The following is a 26,361-nucleotide window of genomic DNA, read 5'->3' as shown; positions in this document are numbered from 1 at the left end:
CATAACTTGTATCGCGTATACTAAGGCTTTATATTTAACATCCGTGTTAGTGGCCTGAACATAAAATGAGTTCAAGTCGAAGAAGTTGTGTTAACCATCCTGATGTGTTTTGCTACATATGTGGTGAGTACACATTTAAAGACAATAGAAAACATATCAGTGACTTTGTAAAAAAAGCATATCATGCATATTTTGGTGTACGCCTAGGGGACCAAGATAAAACGTGGGCTCCACATATTGTGTGTAAAATGTGTTCTGAACACTTGCGACAGTGGACAACTGGAAAAAGAAAAAGTCTTAAGTTTGGTGTTCCAATGGTTTGGAGGGAACCCACAAACCATGTTGATGACTGTTATTTCTGCCTGGTAAATGTTACGGGTATGAATAGAAATAACCGGAACAAGTGGACATATCCTGATCTGCCTTCAGCAAGACGTCCAGTTGTTCATTCCGATGAAATACCAATCCCAACGTTTCACCACTTGCCAGAGCTTTGTGAGACTGAAAACGAACGTAGTGAACATTCTTGTGACATGGATGATGGAAGTGACAGTGATTATGAGGGAATGTCAACAATTCCTCAACAGTTTAATCAAGATGAGCTAAATGATCTAGTTAGGGACCTTAATCTTTCAAAAGAATCGTCTGAATTACTTGCTTCCAGATTGAAGGAGAAAAACGTACTAGAACAAGGAACTAAAATCACATTCTACCGAACAAGGGAAAAGGAGTTTTTACCATTTTTCACTGAAGACACAAATCTCGTATTCTGTCACGATGTTAGAGGTCTCCTAGAACACATGGGTCTTCCAGAATACAATCCAGATGATTGGCGCCTGTTTATTGATAGCTCCAAGCGAAGTTTAAAATGCGTCCTTCTACACAATGGCAATAAATATGGCTCAATTCCAATCGCTCATTCAACACGACTGAAAGAAGAATATGAAGCAATTGCTTTGGTTATGGAAAAAATTAAATATCAGGACCATCAGTGGGTGATTTGTGTGGATTTAAAGATGGTGAACTTTCTTCTTGGACAGCAAAGTGGCTACACAAAATATCCTTGTTTTCTATGTCTGTGGGATAGCAGAGACAAAGCAAACCATTGGTCAAAAAAAGAGTGGCCGCAGAGAGACGACATGGTTGTTGGTAAGAAAAATATTATTAACATGCCTATTGTTGAGTGTGACAAAATCATTTTGCCACCTCTACATCTCAAGCTCGGTTTGATGAAGCAGTTTGTAGAGGCGCTAAATAAGGACGGGCCGTGCTTTGCTTACATGGGAAACAAGCTACCTCAGATCAGCACAGAAAAATTAAAAGCTGGAATATTTGATGGTCCCCAAATAAGACAACTCATGAAAGATCCGGCTTTCGTGGAGTCCATGAATGAGACTGAACGTAGAGCTTGGACCTCATTTGTAGAAGTTATCAAGAATTTCCTTGGCAATAATAAAGCTGATAACTATGTTGAGCTAGTGAACCAGATGCTTAATGCATTCCAAAAACTTGGATGTAATATGAGTATCAAAATTCATTACCTGCACAGCCATTTGGACCGTTTCCCAGACAACGAAGGCAGTCTGAGTGAAGAACAAGGTGAAAGATTTCGCCAAGATATTAAAACAATGGAGGACCGCTACCAAGGAAGATGGGATGCCCATATGATGAAAGATTACTGCTGGAACCTAAAAAGAGACTGTGCAAAGAAACATTCAAGGATGTCACGAAAACGAAGCTTCCGAAGTGTTGAATAGATCGTTTTGAACAAATTATTAATTTTTTATTCATAAAAACTATTATAAAATGTAGTTACAGAGTTATTATGTACTTGATGTTTGTGTTTATATGGTTTTCATTATTTTCAAAGTGTTCCAAATAACAGATTTAAATGTCATAGTTTTCTTTTCACTTACAGTAAAACAGCACCTATGCAATTTTCAACGTTGTAGCAGGTCAGTCTTGCAATTCCTATATCTCAAAAACTAAAGCTGTTAGGGGAAAACTAACGCCATATTTGGATTCAGCGTCCCAATTCTACTTCAAATCAGCTAAGAAACACCCGGCACCAAAACCACTGTAAGCCAGTGTAATATACAAAATGTATTCTTGTAACCTATGTTGCAATTTTTATAATAATGAAGTACTTTTCATTTTCGGTGAAATATGATTCACAATTCTGCCATTAAATCCTCACGCAGTGTTATCAGGCAGTTTTAGAACAGATATCTAGTCATATACTTTATTTGTGCTTATACTGCTTTATCAAAAGTATTGTTTAATATTTTAACTCATCAATATTGCCATATTACAACGATAAAGAATCAATATATGATAAATACCGCTGTATTGCCTTGGTTCGCTACTCAAATTAAATTAAACAAGAACCACACTAAAATAAATACACTCACTTCCTTTAGTGATTCGCTTCCATTTTTTTTATTTATATTCAGTATATTATTTGTCATGCCAACGGGCTGCCACAAACCTTATTATTTTAAACATTGAAAAATCTATATTTTATAAACATTCACATTACATCTATTTTCTTTTTCTTCTTCAGCAAATAAGCCTAAGGTACCATTGTACCGTTATATATTATGGCGCCTGAACGGAATTTCCTTTTTATTCGTTAACTTTTATAAAAACGACAAAGAATTCTGGACCGTTTACATACATATGAGAATTGTCCGAATTTTGGAATGCACCTCGTATGTTTAAAAATTATAATTTATATAATTATACATACATATATATCATATTTAATTCTATAATATTATTATTATTATCTTCATTATCTTATTCATTTTAAACTTTATCCTTTTCATTCGTTTATACATTTCAACGACGATGAGGGCACATTCGAAATTAGATTAATAAGTTATTTAAGTCCTTTTTCAGGTCCATTAAATGCTTTTACAAGTTGTTTGATTCCTTTTCGGGGCCATTACATGCTTTGTTAGAATTTAATAATTATTTACTTGGGCATCGTAAAGAAGGTTTTGAAAAAAAGATATATATGTGATATTCACATAATTGTTCTTTGGACACAATATGATCAAATATAATTAAACAAAATATAAATTAAGATAGCAATATCAATAATAATCAGGACATAACATAAGAATTAATATCTTATTGACATCATAACAAGAATAAAATACAAATATTAGGTAACACACATAACATTAAGGCATTTGTAGACATAATTTGAGAAACTGCGATCATACACATGAACTCAAATAAGGTACGAATAACAAACGAAATCATAATGATAGTTGAAGCAAACTCAATTGAGTACGGCCTTTTTGAACATCGGAATCCCAGTCTGTTACATGACCAACAAATTCCTTATAGAAAACAAAACTTATTAACTTCAATACATATCCTCGCATTACAAAGATGGTTTCAAATATACTTCAATAACATGGAACACGAATAATGAGATTGATAATACAAATATCAAAGAAAATACATAACATTAATACATATATAGACATAATTTGAGTAATTGTGATCATAATCATAGATAGGAACTCAAGATAAAATAACATAAAGTAAAATACAATAAACCGACTCTCATATCCGTAAAATATTTGCATTTTTTCTCAACGCGAATTCAATCCATTTTGCATCAATACAATCTATCCCAGGTCACGGTGTCTCATAGCTTCCATTAGATTACATTATACCACATTCTTGGGTACTTTCTGGGTAGTCATGCATGGTTACAGCACTCGGATTTCTATGAGTATAACTACGGCCATCTGTATATGTCCTATTCCTATCAAAATAATTTCTGCTATCTATACTTCGATTTTGCACAAATGGGCGACGGTTGTTATTTCTGCTGAATTTTCGATTGTTATTTCTATAATTCCTGTTTAGATTCCATCGGTTCGGCTGCGCCTGGTTACCGGTAGCATTGTTTATTCTGCTATTAAAGGTATTCTCCGGTTGTACACTTAAGTTACGCACTGGGGTATATTGTACATGACACCGACCAGAATTGCTTTGACTTTTGTCCTGTCCTCTATTAATATTTTGCATTACGAATTGACTTTCGTAATTTTGGACAAGCATAATTAGATGACTGAAGTTGACAACTGTGCTGATAATAACATTTGCTGTAACCTAAAAGGCAACAGAATGCGTATTGAAGCGATTATTCTGGTTTCAGGATGATTAGGGTTAAGAGATTTTAACTCGTTGTAGGTTGATACTACAAATTCAGTGATGTTTTTATGCACCTTAGGATTGAATGGTCTTGTTCTTAGCAATGCGTCTCTATTTGCTACTAAAAAATCATTTTCATAATTTGACATTAATGCATTTTTAAAGTCGGAATAAGTATGAAGACTACTCCTAATGGCCTTAAACCAAGTTAGACATGGTGGCAATAATATATGTGGCAGTAATTTTAGGTATTGAGATTCGTGTACGCCCATTAGTTCACACTCATCCTCGAATTTTTCGAGAAATGCCCTCGCTGTTATATCCTCCGGAATACCACTAAATTTAGTAAGTGATTTCACATCACTGAACCATAACGATTTACCTGTACTTGTCCTCAAATACCTATGATTACGCATATGATGGGATAATCGCCTCTTTCTTCTTTCTTCTTTGGTATCGTCCTCACTACAGCTCGAGGATTGGTGATGTTCAAAGACTGGTTTTGGAGTAGATTCCCAACCGACGGATGTGAGCTGTACAGCATTCATGTGCCCACCATCTTGCACTGCACCATCAAAAATACACCGGTCTTTAAGAAAATTCACTTCCTCTTGTAACTGTTGGATTTGATTGGTATGTACACCTTGTCTCAAAAAGGTTGAGCGCATTCTTTATTGGTGTTTTGAGGCAAAAAATTTCTAAGTCCAGCTTCGGGTATCTTCGGGAAAAAGTAAGCCAGGTTCGAACCTCCAAGCCAGCCTTTGCAATCGGGAAAAAGTTTGCAGATGTGTTTTTCTTCTTTTAAATATAATAAGACTTGTTACCAAGTGTTTAAAAAAGCAACATTGATTGAAATACTTAATGATACAATATTTCGAAACGTTTTATTAATGTGAGCACATGCTTGTTTGTCATTTAGCTCTCTATACGTAATGGAACATTTAAATACGTTAAAGAATCTTTCCATATGTAAAAGAATGCTCAAAGTTAAGAAATAGAACATAATTATCGCCTGAGTACTAAAATAAAAGTCAAAGTAGAACAGAAACAGCGTTTGTAATGGATATGAATGTCATAATTATCTTGAGATCCGCTATACATCGCTAGAAGCTTAGTTCTAGAAGTCCTTGTGTTAGCTCATTGGTAAGCTGTCGGATTTCAAATCATAAGGTTGTGAGTTCGTTTCTCATCTGGGTCAATACTTTTTTTTAAATTATATTTTCCGCAATGCATGAAAATTTATATAAAATAATTACATTAAAATAAATAAGTTGTTTATATATAACATAATAATGCAGAACATAGTAATTATTATGTTTAAAATATAACATCTGAGATAATTTTCACAGTAGGTCGGTATTATATATGAGAATGTTAAATACAAGTTAGGAAAATCGTTTAATAGCAATAAATAAGTTATGTAGTGTATTTATTTGCAGCTATTTGTCATACAGATTTAACTTCTCAATATTCTCATTACAGTATGTTATTTATATTCGTGAAATACAGTATATTCCTACGGATATAGAAAGTGTATAAACAGAGTATCCAAAGTCGTATCCTGCTTCAGGACACACAACTTTTCCCGATCCCCTTAACGTCACGGGAAGAAACACAATTTCTCTTTAGAACGGAATGTCGTTACTTAGAGCCTCATTCGAATACGTTGAATATGCTTTTGTGTATTCATCTCTCTCTCTCTCTCTCTCTTTCGCTTTGTTTATGTGTGTGTGTGTGTGTTGCGGAATATCCCAAGTTGAATACAACATTTGCAAAGTATATGAGCATCATTGTCATCGAATACCAGAAATTGAAAATCGTGTTTCTTCAGGTTGGGTTTGCGTGTTCATGTTAGCTCACTGGTAGAGTACGGACTTGCCACTGAAGAGGTCTTGAGTTCAAAGCCTACAGCTAATTATCATTCTTTTGTTAGTAGGATTGCACAGAAATCGGATACAAGGAGTGGTTTACTTCTAGAAATATTTTCAGAAGCCTTTAGGTAGCCCTGAAAAGGGCTGTTTTCGGGAGTTAAGGCGGGGACATTAATATTGTGTCCAAGACCCTTCTGAATTTATTACACGCTCCATTCTTCTGGGCATGGAATCTATTACATGGGTAACACATCTATCTCCTTCCCCTACCTCCAGCCATGCTTCGGAAACAAGATGCCACAGGTCATCCTAAGTTCTTGGTGGATCTGCCTCAGGCCAACTTTCCCTTAGAGTACGCTTCACTTCTGCCCACATATTTTCCATGAGATTGAGGTCTGCTCCACGAGGCGGCCAGTCGATTAAATCAATCTCAGGGTGCCCTGCGAACTATTCCTGAACCACACGGGAAGTATTTATTGGCGACTGGTATTGCTGGAACTGAATTACACCATCAGGCTGAAATACTCGTACAGATGGCACCATGATATTACTGATAATGTCTAAGTACTGAGCATTGTCCAGATGTCCTTCAATTCTATGAAGCTGTCCTGCTCCGCGACTGGAAATCCAACTCCAATATAAAATAGATACATGACCACTGCGATTGCAAGCAGCCACATATCCATGGTCATATCGGGTGCCTCTCGGACGATACACAAAACGGCGTCCCTCCTTTGATGTTGTGAATATGGATTCATCTGAGAAAACTACGTTTTCCCAATTGAGACCCACATTCGCCTGTGCAAACGCGAGACGGTAAATTTTGTGGTCGTCTGAGAGTTTTTCCTTCACGGCAGCAACACTGCCACGTAACCCAGCATGAGGAAGCCTTCGCAGAGCTGTATGCTTACTACCAGGAAAGAGAGAAGCTTCCCTTAGCTGTCTAGACGTCCTTAGTGGGTCTAACCGGGCTTCGTTTACTAATTTCGCATCTTGGGCTTCGGTTGACACATGCGGACGACCAGGAGATCGTAAATTACCAGTCTGACCTGTAGCACCATATTTCCGTATCCATCGCCTTCCTGTAGAGGCCGGGACACCTACTCGCCTGCTAGCTGCAGTTGCAGAATAACCTTCCAACTCCCATAAAGTAATTACTGCTGTACGTCTATTAATAGTTACCAATGTTCTGAGCTGTGAGAAGGAAGCAATACGTAAAAGCTAGTACCTGACGTGTGATTGGTTACTTGCACGACACGCCTATTGTGGGGAACAGCGTTGCCAGATCTAGCATAATGATACTAGATCTAGCATAATTTGCATGTCTCTAGCATCTAGCATCTTGCTTTTAGCATCCTGCCCAAATCTAGCACAATTTCAGCAAGTTATCAAAAAGCCGTAAAACCTGGAGATGAGAAAGAAATTGGTCGTGGGAAGAAAAAGAACGGCAGAAATGTATCCTCTTCCATTGATTCATACACTCGGTAAACCATACAGGCAGTCTTATTTTCCGAAGTAAGTTCGGAACGGCTTTGGGCTTTTTTTTGTGGCCCCACCCAGGGTTTTCTAATCCTTTAACTCCGAGGCATGGGCGGAGCTATGGGGGCCATTCTGCCCCCAACTTTTTGACAACTTCACCATCTTTATTTCTGACTTCATGATCATATTTATTCCTGAAATGACAGCTCCGAGACCGACCAAAAATCTGCCCCCCCCCCAGCAGACGATTCCCAACTCCGCTTATGCTGCGAAGTAATTTTCTTTCAAAATATGTAAACAAAAATTTTGCATTCATTTATACGATATAAACGCCATTGAGTCTGACAACGACTGCAGTAATTTAGTTGAGTTAAAATTTTGGTGCGTGAAGTATTGAGTTCTATCCATGCATTCTTGCTCTCTGTGTATTTTAAGTTACGTTATCGTATTTCAACTTCGTTTTTTTTAACTCCTGGATTTGTAATTATGAGGATCTAGCATAATTTGACCGAATCTAGTATAAGTTCGATCAGGTTTTGGAATAATTCCGAGCTGTGAGTCTGGCAACGCTGGTGGCGAACGACTTGGTCAACGACTCGCGAAAGAAATCTGAAAATGGTGCGCCGTAATAATAATATTAAAAACAGTTTTTATAAAGGAATATTAATACAAACGAAAAGCTGTCTAAAGAATGAATTGTTATACTGACTATACCATATACCATATAACATATACCATATACCAAACAGATTGAGCGATATGATGATAGCTGTTTTGAGATGAACACTTTTGAAGTCCAACTTCGGGTATCTTCGAAAAACAGTAAACTAAAGCTGCTGGTTCGAACCTGTAAAGCCAACCTTAGTGATCGGGAAAAGATGTACAGATATGTTTTTCCTTCTGTTAAATATAATAAGACAAGTTGAAATGGTATTAAGTGTAGAAAAAAGTAACATTGATTGAAATACTTAATGATACAATATTTCGAGACAATGTATTCACACTCTCGTTTCGTCATTGTGATTTCCATACGGAAAACAGCATTTACGTATGAGCTCAGTTATATTTCAGAAGCAGCTTCCGAAAAGCGGTCATGTTAGCTCAGTGGTACACCACCGAGCGTTTAAATCGTGAGTTCGATACCCGTTCAGGTGAGATTCTTTTATGATATTCTACTTTCCTCAATGCATGAAAATTATGTAAAATAGTTTCATTACAATTCATCAGTTGCATATATATTTTCATATCATCAGTTGTATATATGAGTTGAATATATATATTCATATCATCAGTTGTATATATCAGTTGAATATATATATTCATATCATTTCACGACATTAGTAATTCTTATCTTTAAAATATAACATCTGAGGTATTCGCAGAACGTCAGTGTGTTATGTGTGAATATTGAATACAAATTTTAAAAATCGTGTAATAGCAATAAATAAGTTATGTAATGTATTTATTTTCAGCTACTTTCATCGCAGATAACTTCTCAATATTCGCATTACAGCATTTAGGTAGAGCATATCGAAAATCGGATCGTGGTTCAAGACAAAAAAACTAGCTAGCCCCAAACTGTCACGTAAGAAATTCACGAATCGCAAAAGTAAAGTGAAGAGATTGAGAGCGGTAATTCCTTAATCGCTCTCTCTCAACTCTCTCTTATCTGCATTTATACATATAAAAGTGTATGTATGTATGTTCCATCATAACTCATGTATGATTAGAGCAGGGTTTCTCAACCTGGGAGTCGCGGCCCCTAGGGGATCACGAAGATAGGCGGAAGAGATAAATATAGTTAGAATCTAATACCAGAAATTATTTTTAAATATTATTTTTAATTTTGTTCTGATAGGCATACTTTTATTTTTTATACACACTGTAAAGAGCAATAAAAAATAAGTCTACTGAACATTTTCAAAGGGTGTAGAATTCGTGTTACTATTCGGTTCAAAGTCTGTTGTCGTCGCGAATTCTGTCGAGAAATTTTAAGCTTAAAATATACAAAACGATAATCATGCCTGTTGTTCTGTATGGTTGCGAAACATGGTCGCTTACTCTGAGGGAAGAACATAGACTGAAAGTATTTGAGAACAAGATCCTTAGACGAATAATCGGACCCAAGAGGAACGGGAATGGGGAATGGCGGAAACTTCATAACGAGGAACTACATAATTTATACGGTTACCCAACATTTTTTATTGTCGTCAAGTCTAGGAGGCTTAGGTGGGCAGGTCATGTAGCTAGAATTGAAGAAAGTAGAAACGCTTTCAAAGTCTTGACTGGAAGACCAAACGGAAAACGACCATTAGGAAGACCTAGGCGCAGATGGGAGGACAATATTAAGATGGATCTCGCTGAGATAAGAATACAAAGTAGAAACTGGATCCAATTGGCTAAGGATAGAAGTCAGTGTAGAGCTTTTGTGAACGCGGCATTGAACCTCCGGGTTCCATAGGCCATAGAGTTAGTTAGTTAGTAGAGTTGTTTAAAAATGAATTTAAATCAAAGAGGTATGATATAAAACTAATGAGAACTGTATATAGAAATACTAGAAAAATACACATGAAACAAAACCTGCACTTTGAAATACAATTAAAATTAAAACCTAATGAGATACCTAAGCATGGTGTAATTTCACTAGTGCAGCAATGCCCGGTTCAATCTTCATGACGAACATTATCAAGTCATTTTCAACTGATAAGCGATTTCTTATCTTTGTTTTTATGTTTACCATAAAAAAAACTTTCGCACAAGTATGATATAGCAAATGGAATTATTACTTTTAAAGCAGCAATCACCAGACCAGGATATTCTTCTCTCCTCATCAGGCAGAACTTGTCGAAGTCTTCGTTACAGAAAACCAGCTGCAAAGACTTGTCGCATGATCATTCTATTATTTGGCCAAGAAGTTGTGGGCTTAGATTGGATACGCTAATGGCCTCTTCAATGAAGGAGTTTAACATCCATCTTGAACCAACACCTTCGTCGTTGGGAATATAGATATTACACTTACTGTATCCACTGTCAGTGCCGGGCGCCGAAAAAAGGGGCCACACATTTCGGAGGAAGTGTGTTACTCATGTTAGGAAAGTGCATGTGCACATGTGTAAAATAGAAGGAAAAACGTAATAAAATGTGCTCAAAATTAAGGAAAGGTAGGGTTTATTTTGAAAATGTTATTGAGCTTCGTGCCAACCATGGTGGCGCTTCGTAGCTAGTCTGTCAACGTCACTCATATATACGGTGACATCGTACTATACTCTCGCACCGGGCAATGATTTTCCATGGCACTGTTCACTATATAAAAAAAATGGATTCTATTATTATAGAAATAGGTATGTTAAAAATCCCACACAAGCTTATTATAAAACAAATTATAAAAGGGTGGCTGGCAAGAGCGTGTGATAGAAGGGGATCGTGATAGGAATTAGATTGAGAACCACTGGCCTAGAGTAATTTTAACCACATTTCTTATAGTTTCAAAAAGAGTGCTGTCGGGTTACCTATGGTGAATGGGAGGGGGATACATATAAAAGATTGCTAGAAAATGATCGATATTAGATTCATAGTTTTCGGGGTCGCTTAGATAAATAGTGAGACTTTCAATTTCGCTTAACTCTGATTAAGCCTCATTAGTAGGGATGGGCACGAACGACTTTTCTTTGAAACTCGACTCGACTCGAAACAGACATCTTTGAGGTCTACTCTTGGACTCGGCGCAAAAAATATCTTCCAACTCGAATCGGATTAGAGTCAAGTCGAACCAGAACGAGCCAAATCCTGTGTGTAGTCCTACCTAGACAATACATAGACAATAATTATTCTATCATCAATTATACTACTGTTACTACAAATAATAATAATAATAATTATTATTATTATTATTATTATTACTACAACACCGTGTACAAACATGAACGATAGATGTTTAGTAAAGGAATACTAAAAGCTAGTTGACTGCCGACGTCGGTAGTCATGAAGTCTACAAGGCAAGGACATCGTTCATTACCCTAAGCTGTAAGCATCGGTGGACTACAGATGATCAACTATTAACCTCTCGCCAGAAATTGGTGGCCCCGCAGCGACGATCCGTGATGGCCCAAACTTTACTACCAGCGGCAGAGACGCGATGAAACGCCAACGAACCACAAAATTACTCTCCCAAAATATGTTAAAATGCCTATATGTGTGATTTGTTTATATTTAGGTGAATCAAAAAAACACAAAATAAATACCCCGGGGTGGACGCGAACTATCAATATTACGATTACTAGGCACGTGTTCTTCTGACTTCTCCACGGAAACGATCATAAAAAGCTTGGTTGTTGAAGGATAAATCATTGACGTCCTAATTTAGCCAATCAGACAAACCCCTACATCTCGAGTTCTAGGAGGTGATACCGTGAACCGTTTCAGATTTATTGCTTTCTGGTGGAGTACTATCCATGCGCAAGATTTGAGCATAATAGCCGACATGCATCTTCGGTGCCTCTTATTTTTAGTACAATTTTAACCAGAGATGGTGTGGGCCAATGAAAATTTGATCCACGACCCACCATGACCCACTATCACCCACCACCCAAATGACCCATTGGCCCACTCTGACCCATCAACCATCGTGATCCACTCTGACCCACCACCAACTATGAACCACTCTGAACCATTGCGACCAACTCCATCGACATCAACTCTGACCGATGACCCACGTCCTCCTCTCCATTGACTAAAGAGATTACACTTGTAATAAAACAAGACTGTGAAATTATCACTTATCGGAGTTTGAATTTCTACCGTCATTGGCTCAAGCACCTCTTTGTTACAATACTGGAGGATCTGACCTTTACGATATATAATGGCAAAGTGTTTCTCATCTTCCGAATTAAAATGAATTTAAATTTATCATATGTAATTATTTCTTTGTTGCCTTACAGACACATTTCAGTAGAAAATAGGGTGAAATTTAAAAGTTTCGAATCAAGAAAAAGTAGACCAACGTAAAAAAAAACCAAGAGAGAGAAAATTAATTTTCTATATAATTAAGCCTGCCGTACTAATTGAAAATGCCCATGTAATTAAGTTTAGAATACAAATTTTATGGCCATTTTTCTCTAACTTTATGGCTTGATTGCCTTATGCTCGGAACGCTCCATATATTAAACACCAGCTTCAGCAATTATAAATAGAAAGCAGTGGGTATAAAATTCAAAAAGAACTTTAGTTTGCATTACTCAATTTTTTTCTCAACTAATATCAATCATTTTCGATTATTTTTACAAATCAACCCACTACCAATTTCCAATATATAGAAAATACACCCCCGTCCCCCCGCTCATAAAAGACAATTTTAAAAAATGCCAGGGCATATTCTATTTATTTTTAATAAAGAGTTATATGCTGAATTTCAGCTCTCAGTTGAACGGCTTGTGAGATACTAAATTTTTCGCGAAAATTCGGACTTCTACTCCCCCTAAGGATATATATTATAATGAAAGTGACACGCGTATGATAACTTCCCAGTTGGGATTGGAGCCTGATTATATACCAAACGTCAATTCATTTGACTTTGCAATTTGACCGTGATGATTACGCAGACATAGTTACTTTCAATTTTTTATGATACATATCCTTATTTCATATGTTACAGATGATTCAAAAATATTTTTTCAAGCAGTTAGCTCCTCTAGAATCTCACAGGCTGCATCCCAAAATCCAACTCCTACTATCCTATGACAATCCAAAAGTGACTGAACTGTTTTTATTAGGAACAAATGACAAAAGAAAAATGGAGATCTTGAAAGTAAAATGTAGAAAAGCTGGATGCCCCCAATAACTACATATTTCTCCGCCCCTTCATTCCGAACTTAAAAATAAAACTTAATTCGAATATGGTTAATTAGTGAATTTATTACAGTTAAATTCCACTCACTACATGCTACAGCTACAACTATGTAACAAAAAATAACAACTGTGAAACATGTTCTGAATTACTATTACATTTCTTACGCTATTATTAAACATATTAGAATAGTAAAAGAGGATTGTTCGTGAAATGGTATATTTGTTCATGATTTTTAACTTTTTCATACGGAAAAAATTAAAATATTATTCAAGTTTTAAAATTTGCACTCTGCAAATATGTTGCCCTCTAGGCAATGGGACTAATGTGGACTAATGGGAAATGCTGCACTGTTAGCGGCGCTGAAAACTTACGATTCGATTCTAATATCGGTTGATTTCGATATCTTTATGTCGCTACGTAACCACCCTGGGTGCTAATGGGAGCTTAATTGGACTTGAATTGAAAGTAGAACTATTCACCTAAGCGACCACGAAACTATGGATTCTATACTAATATCGACCAGTTTCTAGCATTTTTGATATGTATCCCGACAGTACTCTTTTTCCAGACTGTAAGAAATATAGTTAAAATTGCTCTAGATATATCAGAATTATGTTGAAACACACACATAAATCCACTTTTATATTCTGTATAAATAGAGAGTGAGCGAGCGAGAGAGGGCGACTCAAGGCATCACCACTTCCACATTGCAAAAGCATATATCAGGAATTGAATTGAAAATCTATGTAAAGACTTTCTGCTGTGGCATGCTTCATAAGGACAATTCCAGTCTGCTCACGTGACCTTTGGGGTTCATGAATTTTTTTTGCGAGCGTTCCGACTTTGGATTTTCTGTTTATACCCTCTGTTTTTGCATCGAATAACTTTTCAAGAACATAAATGACATTCTGTATTATGAATGTTGAGAATTACTCTCTATATGACAAATAGCTGCAAATAAATACACTACATGATTTATTTATTGCTATTGAACGAGTTTCTTAACTTGTATTTACATCCTCATATATAATACCGACCCACTTTGAAAATTATCTCAGATGTTATATTTTAAACATAATAATTACTATGTTCTGCAATTATTATGTTATATATAAACAACTTATGTATTTTAATGTAATTATTTTATATAATTTTTCATGCATTGCGGAAAATATAATTTAAAAAAAAGTATTGACCCAGATGAGAATCGAACTCACAACCTTATGATTTCAAATCCGACAGCTTAATATGAGCTAGCACAAGGACTTCTAGAACTAAGCTTCTAGCGATGTATAACGGATCTCAAGATAATTATGACATTCATATCCATTACAAACGCTGTTTCTGTTCTACTTTGACTTTTATTTTAGTACTCAGGCGATAATTATGTTCTATTTCTTAACTTTGAGCATTCTTTTACATATGGAAAGATTCTTTAACGTATTTAAATGTTCCATTACGTATAGAGAGCTAAATGACAAACAAGCATGTGCTCACATTAATAAAACGTTTCGAAATATTGTATCATTAAGTATTTCAATCAATGTTGCTTTTTTAAACACTTGGTAACAAGTCTTATTATATTTAAAAGAAGAAAAACACATCTGCAAACTTTTTCCCGATTGCAAAGGCTGGCTTGGAGGTTCGAACCTGGCTTACTTTTTCCCGAAGATACCCGAAGCTGGACTTAGAAATTTTTTGCCTCAAAACACCAATAAAGAATGCGCTCAACCTTTTTGAGACAAGGTGTACATTTACTGTAGTTCCTAGCATGTCTACTGAGTCCTGTACTTCGTTGCATTCTTTGAATTATCCTTTCCATATTCTCATCGTACCGTCCAAATTTCGCTGCAATTTGTTGATTGACTTGGTTTAATTGCTCCTGCACCTAATCCCATTTACCGTCATTTCGTTCTTGCAAAAGCTCAAGCTTTTCCTCAAAACGCTGAGCTTGGTCCTGTAATTGTTGAGTCTGGTCCTTGATTTGCTGAGATATCCCTTTCAGAATATCTAGCACATTTTCCGGAACACTCCTTTCGGTCTGAGGTATTTGTGTATCTATTGTTTCATTAGCCATAATATTGACTTTCTTTCTAGATATCATTTTCCCACTTCGTAAGAGGGTGAAATTTCTGTGAGGCTCTATGGTGCTCGCTTTACTTTACTTCAAAACGATACCTTGATTTCTTTACTGTCTCGATGTTTCCGGCACCATTTTAATACAACGAAAAAAGTTTAAGATATGATAAATACCGCTGTATTGCCTTGGTTCGCAACTCAAATTAAATTAAACAAGAGCCACACTAAAATAAATACACTCACTTCCTTTAGTGATTTGCTTCCATTTTTTACTTATATTCAGTATATTATGTTGTCATGCAAACGGGCTGCCACAAACCTTATTATTTTAAACATTAAAAAATCTATCTTTTATAAACATTCACATTACATCTATTTTCTTTTTCTTCTTCAGCAAATAAGCCTAAGGTACCATTGTCCCGACGCATTTCTATGTATTTAGTGTTCTCTGCATTTACTTCTATTCTAAACCCATGTCCCTGCAAGCGTTTAATAAGACCTCTGTATTTCTTTCTATTTTTCTCCTATCATCCCCTATTAAATTTACATAATCAGCATATGCCATAACCTGGCGAATACCGTTCAATTCTAGGCCCTGGTTGCTATCCTTGATTTTCCTTATAGTGTATTCCAGAACGAAGTTAAATAATAATGGCGACAACGCATCTCCTTGTTTCAGGCCATTTTTGACGTGAAAGCTCGTGGATAAAAAATTTCCTACCCGGACTTTACTTTGGGATTCATTTAGACATATCTTAATTAATCTAATTAGCTTTCTCGGTATTCCAAGTTCTGTAAGAACGTTGTATAATGTCTCTCTACTAAGCGAGTCTTAAGCGTTCCTAAAATCAATAAATAGTTGATGTACCGGGGTATTGTATTCCCACTTCATTTCTAGTATTTGGCGAATGATAAATATTTGGTCGATAGTTGATCTATTTCGTGTAAACCCGCACTGATATTCTCCAATAATTTAATCTGCATATGGAGTCAATCTTGCTAGGATACGAAACGAAAATCTGCATCAGGAAAGTTATGACAACGGTGTTAGACTCATGAACTCTGCAACATCCAAAAACATAATCGTGAAGAGTACCAAATTTCCACATCGCGATGTTCATAAGTACACTTGGACCTCATCAGACAGAAAAACACATAATCAAATTGATCATGTTTTAGTAGATAGAAGAAGGCAATCTAATTAATGTCCGGTCGCTTAGAGAAGCTCATTGTGACACTGATCACTACCTGGTAGTAGCGATAATAAGAGAGAGATTATCATTGAATAAAGGAAATATTCCATGTCAGAAAACGGAGAGATTTAATTTAAAGAAATTAGAAGAGAGTCAGGTAAGAGAGGAATACCAGATTGAAGTTTTTAATAGATTCTCGGCTTTAGAAGATTTGGAGTGCGCTAGTGTTGAGATACTTGGGTTCAAATTATAGACAGCATTTAAATTTCAGCAAAAGAAAAATTGGGACACGCTGAAATACGTAGGAACAAACCATGATTCGACCAGGCATGTATTAAACTAGAAGAGAAGAGAAAACAGGCAAAATTACGTTGGCTACAAAATCCGATAAAATAAGTACACAAAATTTCGTAGACATCAGGCGGGAAACTTCCAAAACTTTAGAACAAAGAAAAAGATTTTTGAAAGCTAAAATTAAGTAACTTGAAGATAATAGTAAAACTAAAAACATTCGGGACATGTATAAGGGGATCAACGAATTTAAGAAAGGCAACTTCGTGCTTATATATTAAAGAAAGCTGACGGAACAGTTCTCACTGATACTGATAGAATCTTAAATAGGTAGAAAGATTTCTTTCACGATTTGCTGGACACGCAGCCAAAAACTAGTGTGCATGGAGAAAAGGAGACACCGCAGAACCGTATATTCCAGAACCTAACCGAATAGAAGTAGAAACCGCAATAAAGAAACTAAAGAAACACAAATCTCCGGGTGTAGACGAAATTCCGGCTGAGTTAATTTTAGCTGGAGGCGAAAAACAAGATGCTCTAGGATAACAAATCCAAATCTACCGTTTCATATGACACTAATGCCGAATTTCAGGTCGTCGCTAATGCTCCAATTTTGGTGCGAGCGGTCCCTGGGTTGATTCGAGGTGGGTATACTCTCTGGAAAAGGTGTAAAAGTTTTCTAACGGCAGCCATCCTGAGTGATTATTCCTGTCTTTTCTCATTAACACTAGAAAAATGCCGGAATAGTTCCTAACATAAAAATCTCGATGTACTTGCTTACATAAAGTTCTCATAAAGTCTGCAAGCCGAGTGATGTTATAACTTACTTTGATGTATTACTGACTGGTACTCGCGGTACCTACTGGGCCCCGTGCAGGTGTACCACCAACAATCAATAATCCATTTATCTGGCCTTATGTCTCTGGAAAATAGAACTCAAAATTAGTCCAAAGAAGATTTTTCTGGAGCATCTTTCATCACAACTCGAAGCCCGGCATCCAGACCTGCCGTCTGTACTCTGCAACCCGTCGTGAGAATGATTACAGACCCCAGACCATCAACACAGAATGTCAACCGCCCAGTTGAGTTGGTAATGATAACTAATGAAACTGAATTATGTGAAACGGCCCTACCAGAAAAAAGATCCACCATAATTTTTAAACAGAATTTTATCGCAATGGAAAACAATTTTAAAAAATCTAAACTGAAAATTTTAGAAAACAATACTAAGAAAGTTAATTTTCTTTAGTTTTTAGTTGTCTCTATTTCTGGTAGCACTAAGGAAACGTTTGAAGATCTCACAGCTGTAATATTTCTTTCTGAACTGAAAATATTTCATATACTGCTCTGTTCATTTCTGTATAATGAAACACCTTTATAACCTCTACTGTATTCTCGGCTACATAAAACTACAAGGCTAGATTTCCAACTCTACTTGAAAGAAAATATTATGTGCACGGCTTCTACATTTTATTTTCGGAATAAACTTATAATTTTGTATAATCTTGTTATTTAAAAAAATATTGAAGAAAAATGAAATTTAAGAAGACAATACTCTCCTTGGAATCAGGTGTTGTTGTCAACAAACATACTTCGGTACATTATTTCAAATCAAAATATTCTTTGAAATCATTGTATTCTTACAGTGTTATATAATTACAGCATTTCTTGTGGCTCAAAGATGAAATTTAGAAAATGGTAGTTATACGAAATCAAAATCTTCAAATCACATTAATTAATTAATTATATAGTGGTGAGCTAGAGCCTCCGACTTGTTCGTGTTCGTGTGTAAGACTTCATTATGAAGATGGGCTATAGAATATACGCATTTTTTTGCAGCCTCACACTTAGCTCGGGACTTTTTACTTTACACCATGTTTTCAATTCACATATTATAATGACACATACATACAACGCAATAAACATACAACAAAGACACGCAAATTAATCTTAACCTACAACTACCTAACCTACCCTAATCTAAGCTAAGCTAAACTACACTAACTTAGCCTACAATAAACAAGAAACACATAGACATATTAATGAATATTTTCTTTTAAAAGTCACGTTTTCAGCCACCACATTTTACTTACCAAAGACATGTCTGGATCAGAACTACTGGCTCTGCGAAGATTTAATCTAATGTAAACATTCAAAACTGCATTATTGATATATGGAAACTAGACTTTTGGTTAACAGCATACAGTTTCATAACTACTATATAAACAGAATATAGTAGTCATAAACGATCCATCAAACAAAATATCATTTTGTCAGTTTTCCAAAGTGCACACATAAAAATCACTTGCGCCGAGACATGAAAAAATTACTGTAATGAAAATCCGGTAAAGGTTTTCTTTCTAGTTCCCAAACATACTCCAAAAGAGAAAATTTTAAAATGTAAGCAAATAAAAAGAGTATTTTATCACACCTGAGAATAATTCGATAACGTTACATGGTCTAAACAAGGTACAAAATTTTGAAAACTTGCGTACGCGAAGTACGCACGTTTCTTATTACGACAACCAAAATGTTTAACAAACCTCCCATTGGGTGGATACTGTTTTCTTCAGATGTTAGATGAATATAATCCTAGTTCCAAGAGAAACCTAGTTGAGAAAATTAGCATTGCATTTCGAAGTCAGATACCCAAATAAAAACCATAATATAGTGACCGAAGTTATATAATTTAGAGGCTCACACTTTCCGATTGTTTAATTCCGTTCACTTCGTACCTCATTGAATTATAATTTACGAAAAGACTTACTTGGAAGATAGTTTCACCTTAGCTGGTTCACCTTGAATGTCTTAATTTCTCTTCTTTAGCATGGTTGAAGAAAGTAATTAAAGATCAAATGTGCCAGGATTTCAAATACATTCCATTGCAGCACTTTAAAAAATTCTTCAGTGATGATTTCAAAAACTGCTTTACTTATTTCTTAACAAACATGGCCAGCAGCTAATAATCCACAGCTTCTAGAGACTGTTTCAGCATTCAACATTTTCCGCCCACTGAGCAGCACACCAAAAAATCAACTTTCTCATTTCTAGAATTTTAAATTACTGAACATAATTTCCCACCAGTTCCTTCGAAAACTACACTATTTTCTAACATTTTCAACTTTTTAGACGAAAGAACTTTTTAACGTTTGATTTCCGATACTGCTTCAAGTAAAAGACAAAGCATGTGAACAAGAAGAGCATTGATGGGCTCTTTGAATGACGTAACAAAAGGTTAAAACCCTAAGTCTCTAAAAATCAAAAGGACCGCACCAATGATAAGATACTAAATGAATCTCCACCTCAACTGAGAATTTTATGCTGCAATGACAAATAATTTCCACCTGAACAAAGGGATGTGCCAACAAGACATCATGGCTGAATTTTTAAACAAACATCTTCGAAGAAATTACGAAATTAAATTTTGAAGTTTCTTTATAAAGATTTCCTGCATCAAAATTCCCTTGAAAATTAACTGAAAAACCTCGAAAATACGAAATATACTCTTACTATAAATTAACTCGATATTATTGATTAACTAAGCAAAATTCCAGAAAAATGTTATTACTGGATATGAAAACTGTAATAACATGAAAAATAATGTTATTACATGTATTTTTGTAGACTCCCTTCTTAAATATTATTCTTTTGACAAAATAATGGAATGCAATGAAAAATTGCAATGAATAAAAAATGAATTTCTACATATTTTCAAACTTTCTACTACCCAGAACAAAATATGAATATATGCACAGTGTGTCCAAAAGATTTCGGACCATGATACATTATGCAAGAGTATAATGTAACAAAACTGCAGTTTCGAATTTCTTAAGATTCTTAGGTTATTTCTATTGGAATACTAAACTCTTTAATATCGATATGCCAATTATGATGCCATATATATTACTCAATTTTAATTTATGTATGTACATACCGTCCACATTTGTCCAGCGACACTTCATTGAGCTTAGATTGCATATAATCGTATCATTGTCTGAAGCAGAATTTGTTGTCACAATTCCTGTTGTTTCGTTGTGTGCCTGAATATTAAGTGTCGTGCATTCAACTATAGGTAATGATGCATTGTACAGAATCCAATCTCCCACCAGCTGAAATATAATAAATACGAGTATAAGGGAAGCGAGAAGAAAGATAGAGAATTAAAATTCTAATAATATTCAACTCAATTTATGAACTTGTATTGTTAATTCACAAACAATGAGTAAATTTTAGGCAAATTATTTAATACATTGAAATCATGTTAGTCATTTGTGAAAATTGGAGCAGTGCTGAAAATAGTGTTCCATTAGTATACAATTGTAATGCGAAGCTACCTTGTAGTGATCACCTAGAAAAGGTTGTTACCTTTTTCTCATTTGTCTACCTTTATGCGCAAACTCATTGGCGTTAACGTGCCGGTCCATATATATGTACTGCCAAGCGTTCTCTCAATTTCACCCTGACCTCAACTACCGCAGGTTTGGCTGTGTTTTTCGCACTTGTCTTTCTAATTAGTGATGAGCAAATGCAAGACCAAGACCAAGACGCGGGTGGTCTTGGTCTTGGTCTTGCACATGAGGTCTTGGTCTTGGTCTTGCACACCTAGTCTTGGTCTTGGTCTTGGTCTTGGTCTTGCACACCCAGTCTTGGTCTTGCAAGTTTTGCTTTTAAGAAATCTATGATTTTCATAAGTAAATTTTACTCTGTATATAAGGGATAATAAATCCTACATTCAGTCAATAGTGAGGGAAATACAGTGTATGTTTCTAAATGTAATATACAGGGTGTATCAAAAAGATTCATCCACTTTGGCAAGTCTGTATTTCTGAAACTAATAAACATATACAAATATATATATATTTTTTTTTGCATGAGAGTGAAACTCAAAGTTTTTATTGCACCTGTTCATAGGTGTTCAATGTGCCTCCCGTGAGATGCACGGCATATGTCCATGCGGTATTCAAATTCGTCCCAAACTGCAGCTAGCATGTCTTCAGTTCCAGCTTCCACAGCTGCCGTTATGCGATGTCGCAGTTCATTCAATGTGCTTGGTAACGGAGGCACATAAACGGAGTCTTTCACAAACCCCCACAAGAAATAATTACATACAGTAAGGTCAGCTGACTTTGGAGGCCAGTAATTAAACGCTGCATAATTTGGTCCACTGCGACCGATCCATCGTTGTGGAATCGTTCGATTTCAAAATCCCCGCACTTTCCCATGCCAGTGTGGCAATGCCCCATCCTATTGGTAAATGAAATCATTCGAATCAGTCTCCAACTGTGGGAAAAGATAGTACTCAAGCATATCAATGTAGGTTATCCCCGTCACAGTGTTCTCGGCAAAGAAAAATGGACCGTATATCTTTTTTCGGGAAACTGCACAAAACACATTAACTTTTGGCGAATCCCTCTCATGTTGTACAACTTCATGTAGGTGTTCCGTTCCCCATATTCGCACATTATGGCGGTTCACATTTCCATTCAAATGGCATGTTGCCTCGTCACTAAACACTAAGCGTTGAACAAAACTGTCGTCCTCTGCAATCTTGCCAAGAATGAAATTACAAAACTCCATACGTCGTTCTTTGTCACCTTCACAAAGAGCTTGCAGCAGCTGAATTCTGTATGGTTTCATTTGTAAACGACGACGCAACACACGCCAGACAGACATCGATGGCATGTTGAGCTGTCTAGCTGCACGACGAACGGATTTGTGCGGACTGCGTGTAAAACATTGACGGACGCGCTCCACGTCTGCGTCGGGCACTCGAGGACGTACTGTGATTTTCCCTTACACAAACAACCTGTTGCTCGGAATTGTTCATGACATAGTCTAATGCTCTGTGCAGTAGGAGGATCCACACCATACTTAGTACGAAAGTCACGCTGAACAGTTATCACTGACTTGCACTCCGCAAAACGTAGTACACAAAAGGCTTCTGTTCTGTTGTCCAGATGCCATTTTCTGTTGTCTGTTGTCCAGATGCCATTTTAACCGTAGTCAATGTTCACTCAAGCACACTGCTGCTACCTAGCGGAAACCATGTACAACTAGAGATGTTGCTCTTTCCAACAGTACGTTGTTCACTCACATCTCTGAAAAGACAGAATAGATATCATTGTTTAAAACCGGATGATTCTTTTTGATACACGCTGTATTTTACCTTCGTGTAAGTGTGATGATGCTGTACAACATAGGCGATGACCTTTATTTTTTTTCAATGGGTGATCACGCTTCACTACTTATAAGATAAATCACAACATTTCGTAATATTTTTGTATGTTTTAAGAGATCCGAGTTCAAGATGGCGCCGGCACGAGTTCAAGATGGCATCAAGCTCGAAGTCAATGCAAAGTGGTGCTCTTATTGTTTACCTTTTTTTGGTGGTTGTGTGTAGTGTTTATGTGCGTGCTCTACTGTCTTCATGTAGTATCGGTGCTGTGACTTTCCCAAGTGAAGCATTGCCAATGAAACATGGACTGAAGTGTAGTGGAAGATCATTTCATTTTATTGCTGCTGCCTTCATACCAAGAGGACCGCCATGTGCTCTCCCTGGTACTGCTAACAGTGACGGAGGAACTACCAGTGATTTTGTGCCAAGGTATCAGTCAAAAGCAAAAAACAGTGCCTCATTCTCTTTTGTTTTCTCCTCCTTTGTGGTGATATTCACGTAAACCCTGGCCCACCCTGCCCATATTACACCAGTGCTTTCAATATATATTATCAAAATGTTCGTAGCATTAAAAACAAATTACTTGAGTGCTCATTGAACCTAGGTGAGATAAGGGAACTGGATTGTTTCGCAGTGACCGAATCGTGGCTGAATGAATCAGTGAACGACAGTGAAATTAGCTTTTCTAATAATTTCACCATTTATCGTAAAGACCGCATAACTCGTGGAGGTGGAGTGATGATTTGTGTAAATAATAAGTGGAAGAGCAAGAGAAGACTGGATCTCGAACGGGATTGTGAACTTATTTGGGTGGAAGTATATATTCCAAAGCTTCGTTCTGTGTTTATTGGGTGCTTCTATAGGCCGCACAAGAACACCTCCCAGCACATCTTAGAAGCTTACCATGACTCACTGTTACATGCGTTGTCACAAGGTGACGTCATCCTGTTGGGTAATTTCAACCTTTCCATCACGTGGCAGGACAGCAAACATGGCGTCGCTAAAGATGGAAACGACAGTTATTTCGTGGACAATCTTATTCATGGACTTGATCTAGGTCAACATAATATGCATAATACCCGCAATAATAGCAATCTTGACTATATTCTCTCTAACTTAGAACCTCGTTGTGTTGTCCCATGCAGAAATCTTTTTCCCTCGGATCACGATTCCTTGGATGTTTCTTTCGATTTCCTCCCCTCCACTACTACAAACCAGCCCCTCAAAAGTAGGTCACAACTTCTTTGGAAGAAAGCCCCCTGGGGTGACATCTGCCAGGCTATTGAACTGTTTCCTTGGTGTTCGTTAGAGGTAGGAACTGTTGACGACGCTGTGGACTTATTTACATCTGTTGTCCACTCAGCCATAAAGGACTTTGTGCCGGTGAAAGCATCAAAAACAAACAGGTTTCCGGTCTGGTACGACAATGAACTTCGTGAACTTCTTAAAAACAAAAAGCTTGCCTGGACTCTATGGAAATCACATCCGAGTGACTACACATACAAAAACTTTGCTAGAATTAGAAGTCTTGCCAAGAAGGTACAGCGGCGTAAATATTTTGAATACATGGACTCAATTGGTGATTTTACTGTTAGTAACCCTAAAGTCTTTTGGTCTGTAATTAAATCTAGAACAAAATCTCCGGGCATACCGGCAACAGTTCAAGATGAAAATACTGTAGCGAGTGATGATCAAAGACCAGACCTCTTCAATAACTACTTCTGCAAAACATTTACTTCCCTTCCCTCTACAACCCATCTCCCCCCTCTCTACCCCATCTGTTCGGACACCTTATCCATTCTCTCTACCACCCCGGGCGAAGTTCTGGCTCTCTTGCTATCGTTATCTCCACATAGATCACTTGGACCCGATAAAATTAGTCCTCTCTTTCTCAACAAAACTGCTTCAGTTATTGCGGTTCCTCTATCTATCTTATTCAATAGATGCTTCAAGGAAGGGTATTATCCCACCAGTTGGAAACTAGCTCACGTGACCCCAATATACAAATCAGGACTTAAAGATCATGTATCCTCCTATAGGCCAATATCTCTTCTTTCTGTAATATCAATTATCTGCGAAAAAATAATCAAAGACAGGCTACTTAAATTCACCTTACCTTACATCCATAGTTCTCAGCACGGCTTTCTACCGAAAAGCTCAAGTCTCTCAAACTTAAGTACTCTTCTTTCCTGTGCAGTCAAATGTATGAATAACCATACTCAATTAGATGTTATCTACTTTGATCTCTCGAAGGCCTTTGATTCTGTCAGTCACATTCATCTTCTTCATAAACTCTCCAATAGATTTAATGTACATGGCCAATTTCTCTCTCTAATCACAAGCTACTTGAAGGACCGTAAACAGAGAGTTGTTCTTTCAGGGGTGACTCCTAACCCCCAACCCGTGATCTCAGGGGTGCCTCAGGGGAGTGTACTTGGGCCTCTGCTGTTTGTCCTGTATATGGATGATCTCTACACGCACTTATCAGCTCAACCTAGTGGCCTTCTGCTTTTTGCTGACGATTGTAAGTTATACAGAGTAATATCGTGTCTCCATGACACAATTGCTCTACAGGAAGACATAAATTACCTTACAGGCTGGTGTGAAATGTGGCACTTGAAACTCAACAGTAAGAAATGTGACAGTATTACTATTACTTTGAAAAAGTCTCCTGTTCCCTCCACATACCATATCAACGATTCCCCTATCACACATTCTGCTAGTCATAACGACCTTGGTGTCATCTTTGATTCAAAACTCACCTTCTCTGACCACATCTCCTCAATACTAAAGAATTCAATGCGCATGTTGGGACTTCTTTATCGATTCACTGAACTTCGCACTGTTTCTTCATTAGCAACTTTTTATAAGACTTTAATAGCGCCCAAGATCGAATACTGCTGTCCCATATGGGCCATGGCAGCACCTACACATCTCTCCAGACTTGATTCTGTTCTCAATTTCTTCATCTCTATAGTCCGTTTTCGTGTTCCTGCACTTCGAATATTATCTAAGAAGGAGCTCTTGCGACATCTTAATATTCAGACTCCTGAAGTACGCAGAATTATCTCTGACCTGAAATATCTACATAAAATAGTTAATGGAAGCTTAAGATCGGAAATATTACTTCAGGAACTATCCTTACGTGTCCCTTCCCGCATCACCCGGAATACCCACCTATTCCATCTTGCCCGTCCTAGGTTGGCTGTTATACAGAGGTCTCTTTTTATAGAATACCAAACTGTTATAATC

The 26,361-nt window shown here is 36.7% G+C and overlaps 1 protein-coding gene across 1 annotated transcript in view; it reads right to left on the bottom strand.

Moving 5' to 3' along the window:
* Positions 1 to 26,361, bottom strand: part of LOC145694117 (uncharacterized) — a 34,721-nt gene that overhangs the window by 4,174 nt on the left and 4,186 nt on the right. The window contains exon 2 of the mRNA XM_081770237.1: positions 20,869 to 21,043. Within this exon, the coding sequence (XP_081626363.1) occupies positions 20,869 to 21,043 (175 nt within the window). The remainder of the gene's footprint in view (positions 1 to 20,868; positions 21,044 to 26,361) is intronic.

The sequence above is a fragment of the Thermobia domestica genome, chromosome 9 (genome assembly GCF_964235325.1).
Source record: "Thermobia domestica chromosome 9, izTheDome1.hap1.1, whole genome shotgun sequence".
Lineage (NCBI taxonomy): Eukaryota > Metazoa > Arthropoda > Insecta > Zygentoma > Lepismatidae > Thermobia > Thermobia domestica.
The sequence above is the reverse complement of the archived record's forward strand: the minus strand, read 5'-3'. Positions and strand labels throughout refer to the sequence as shown.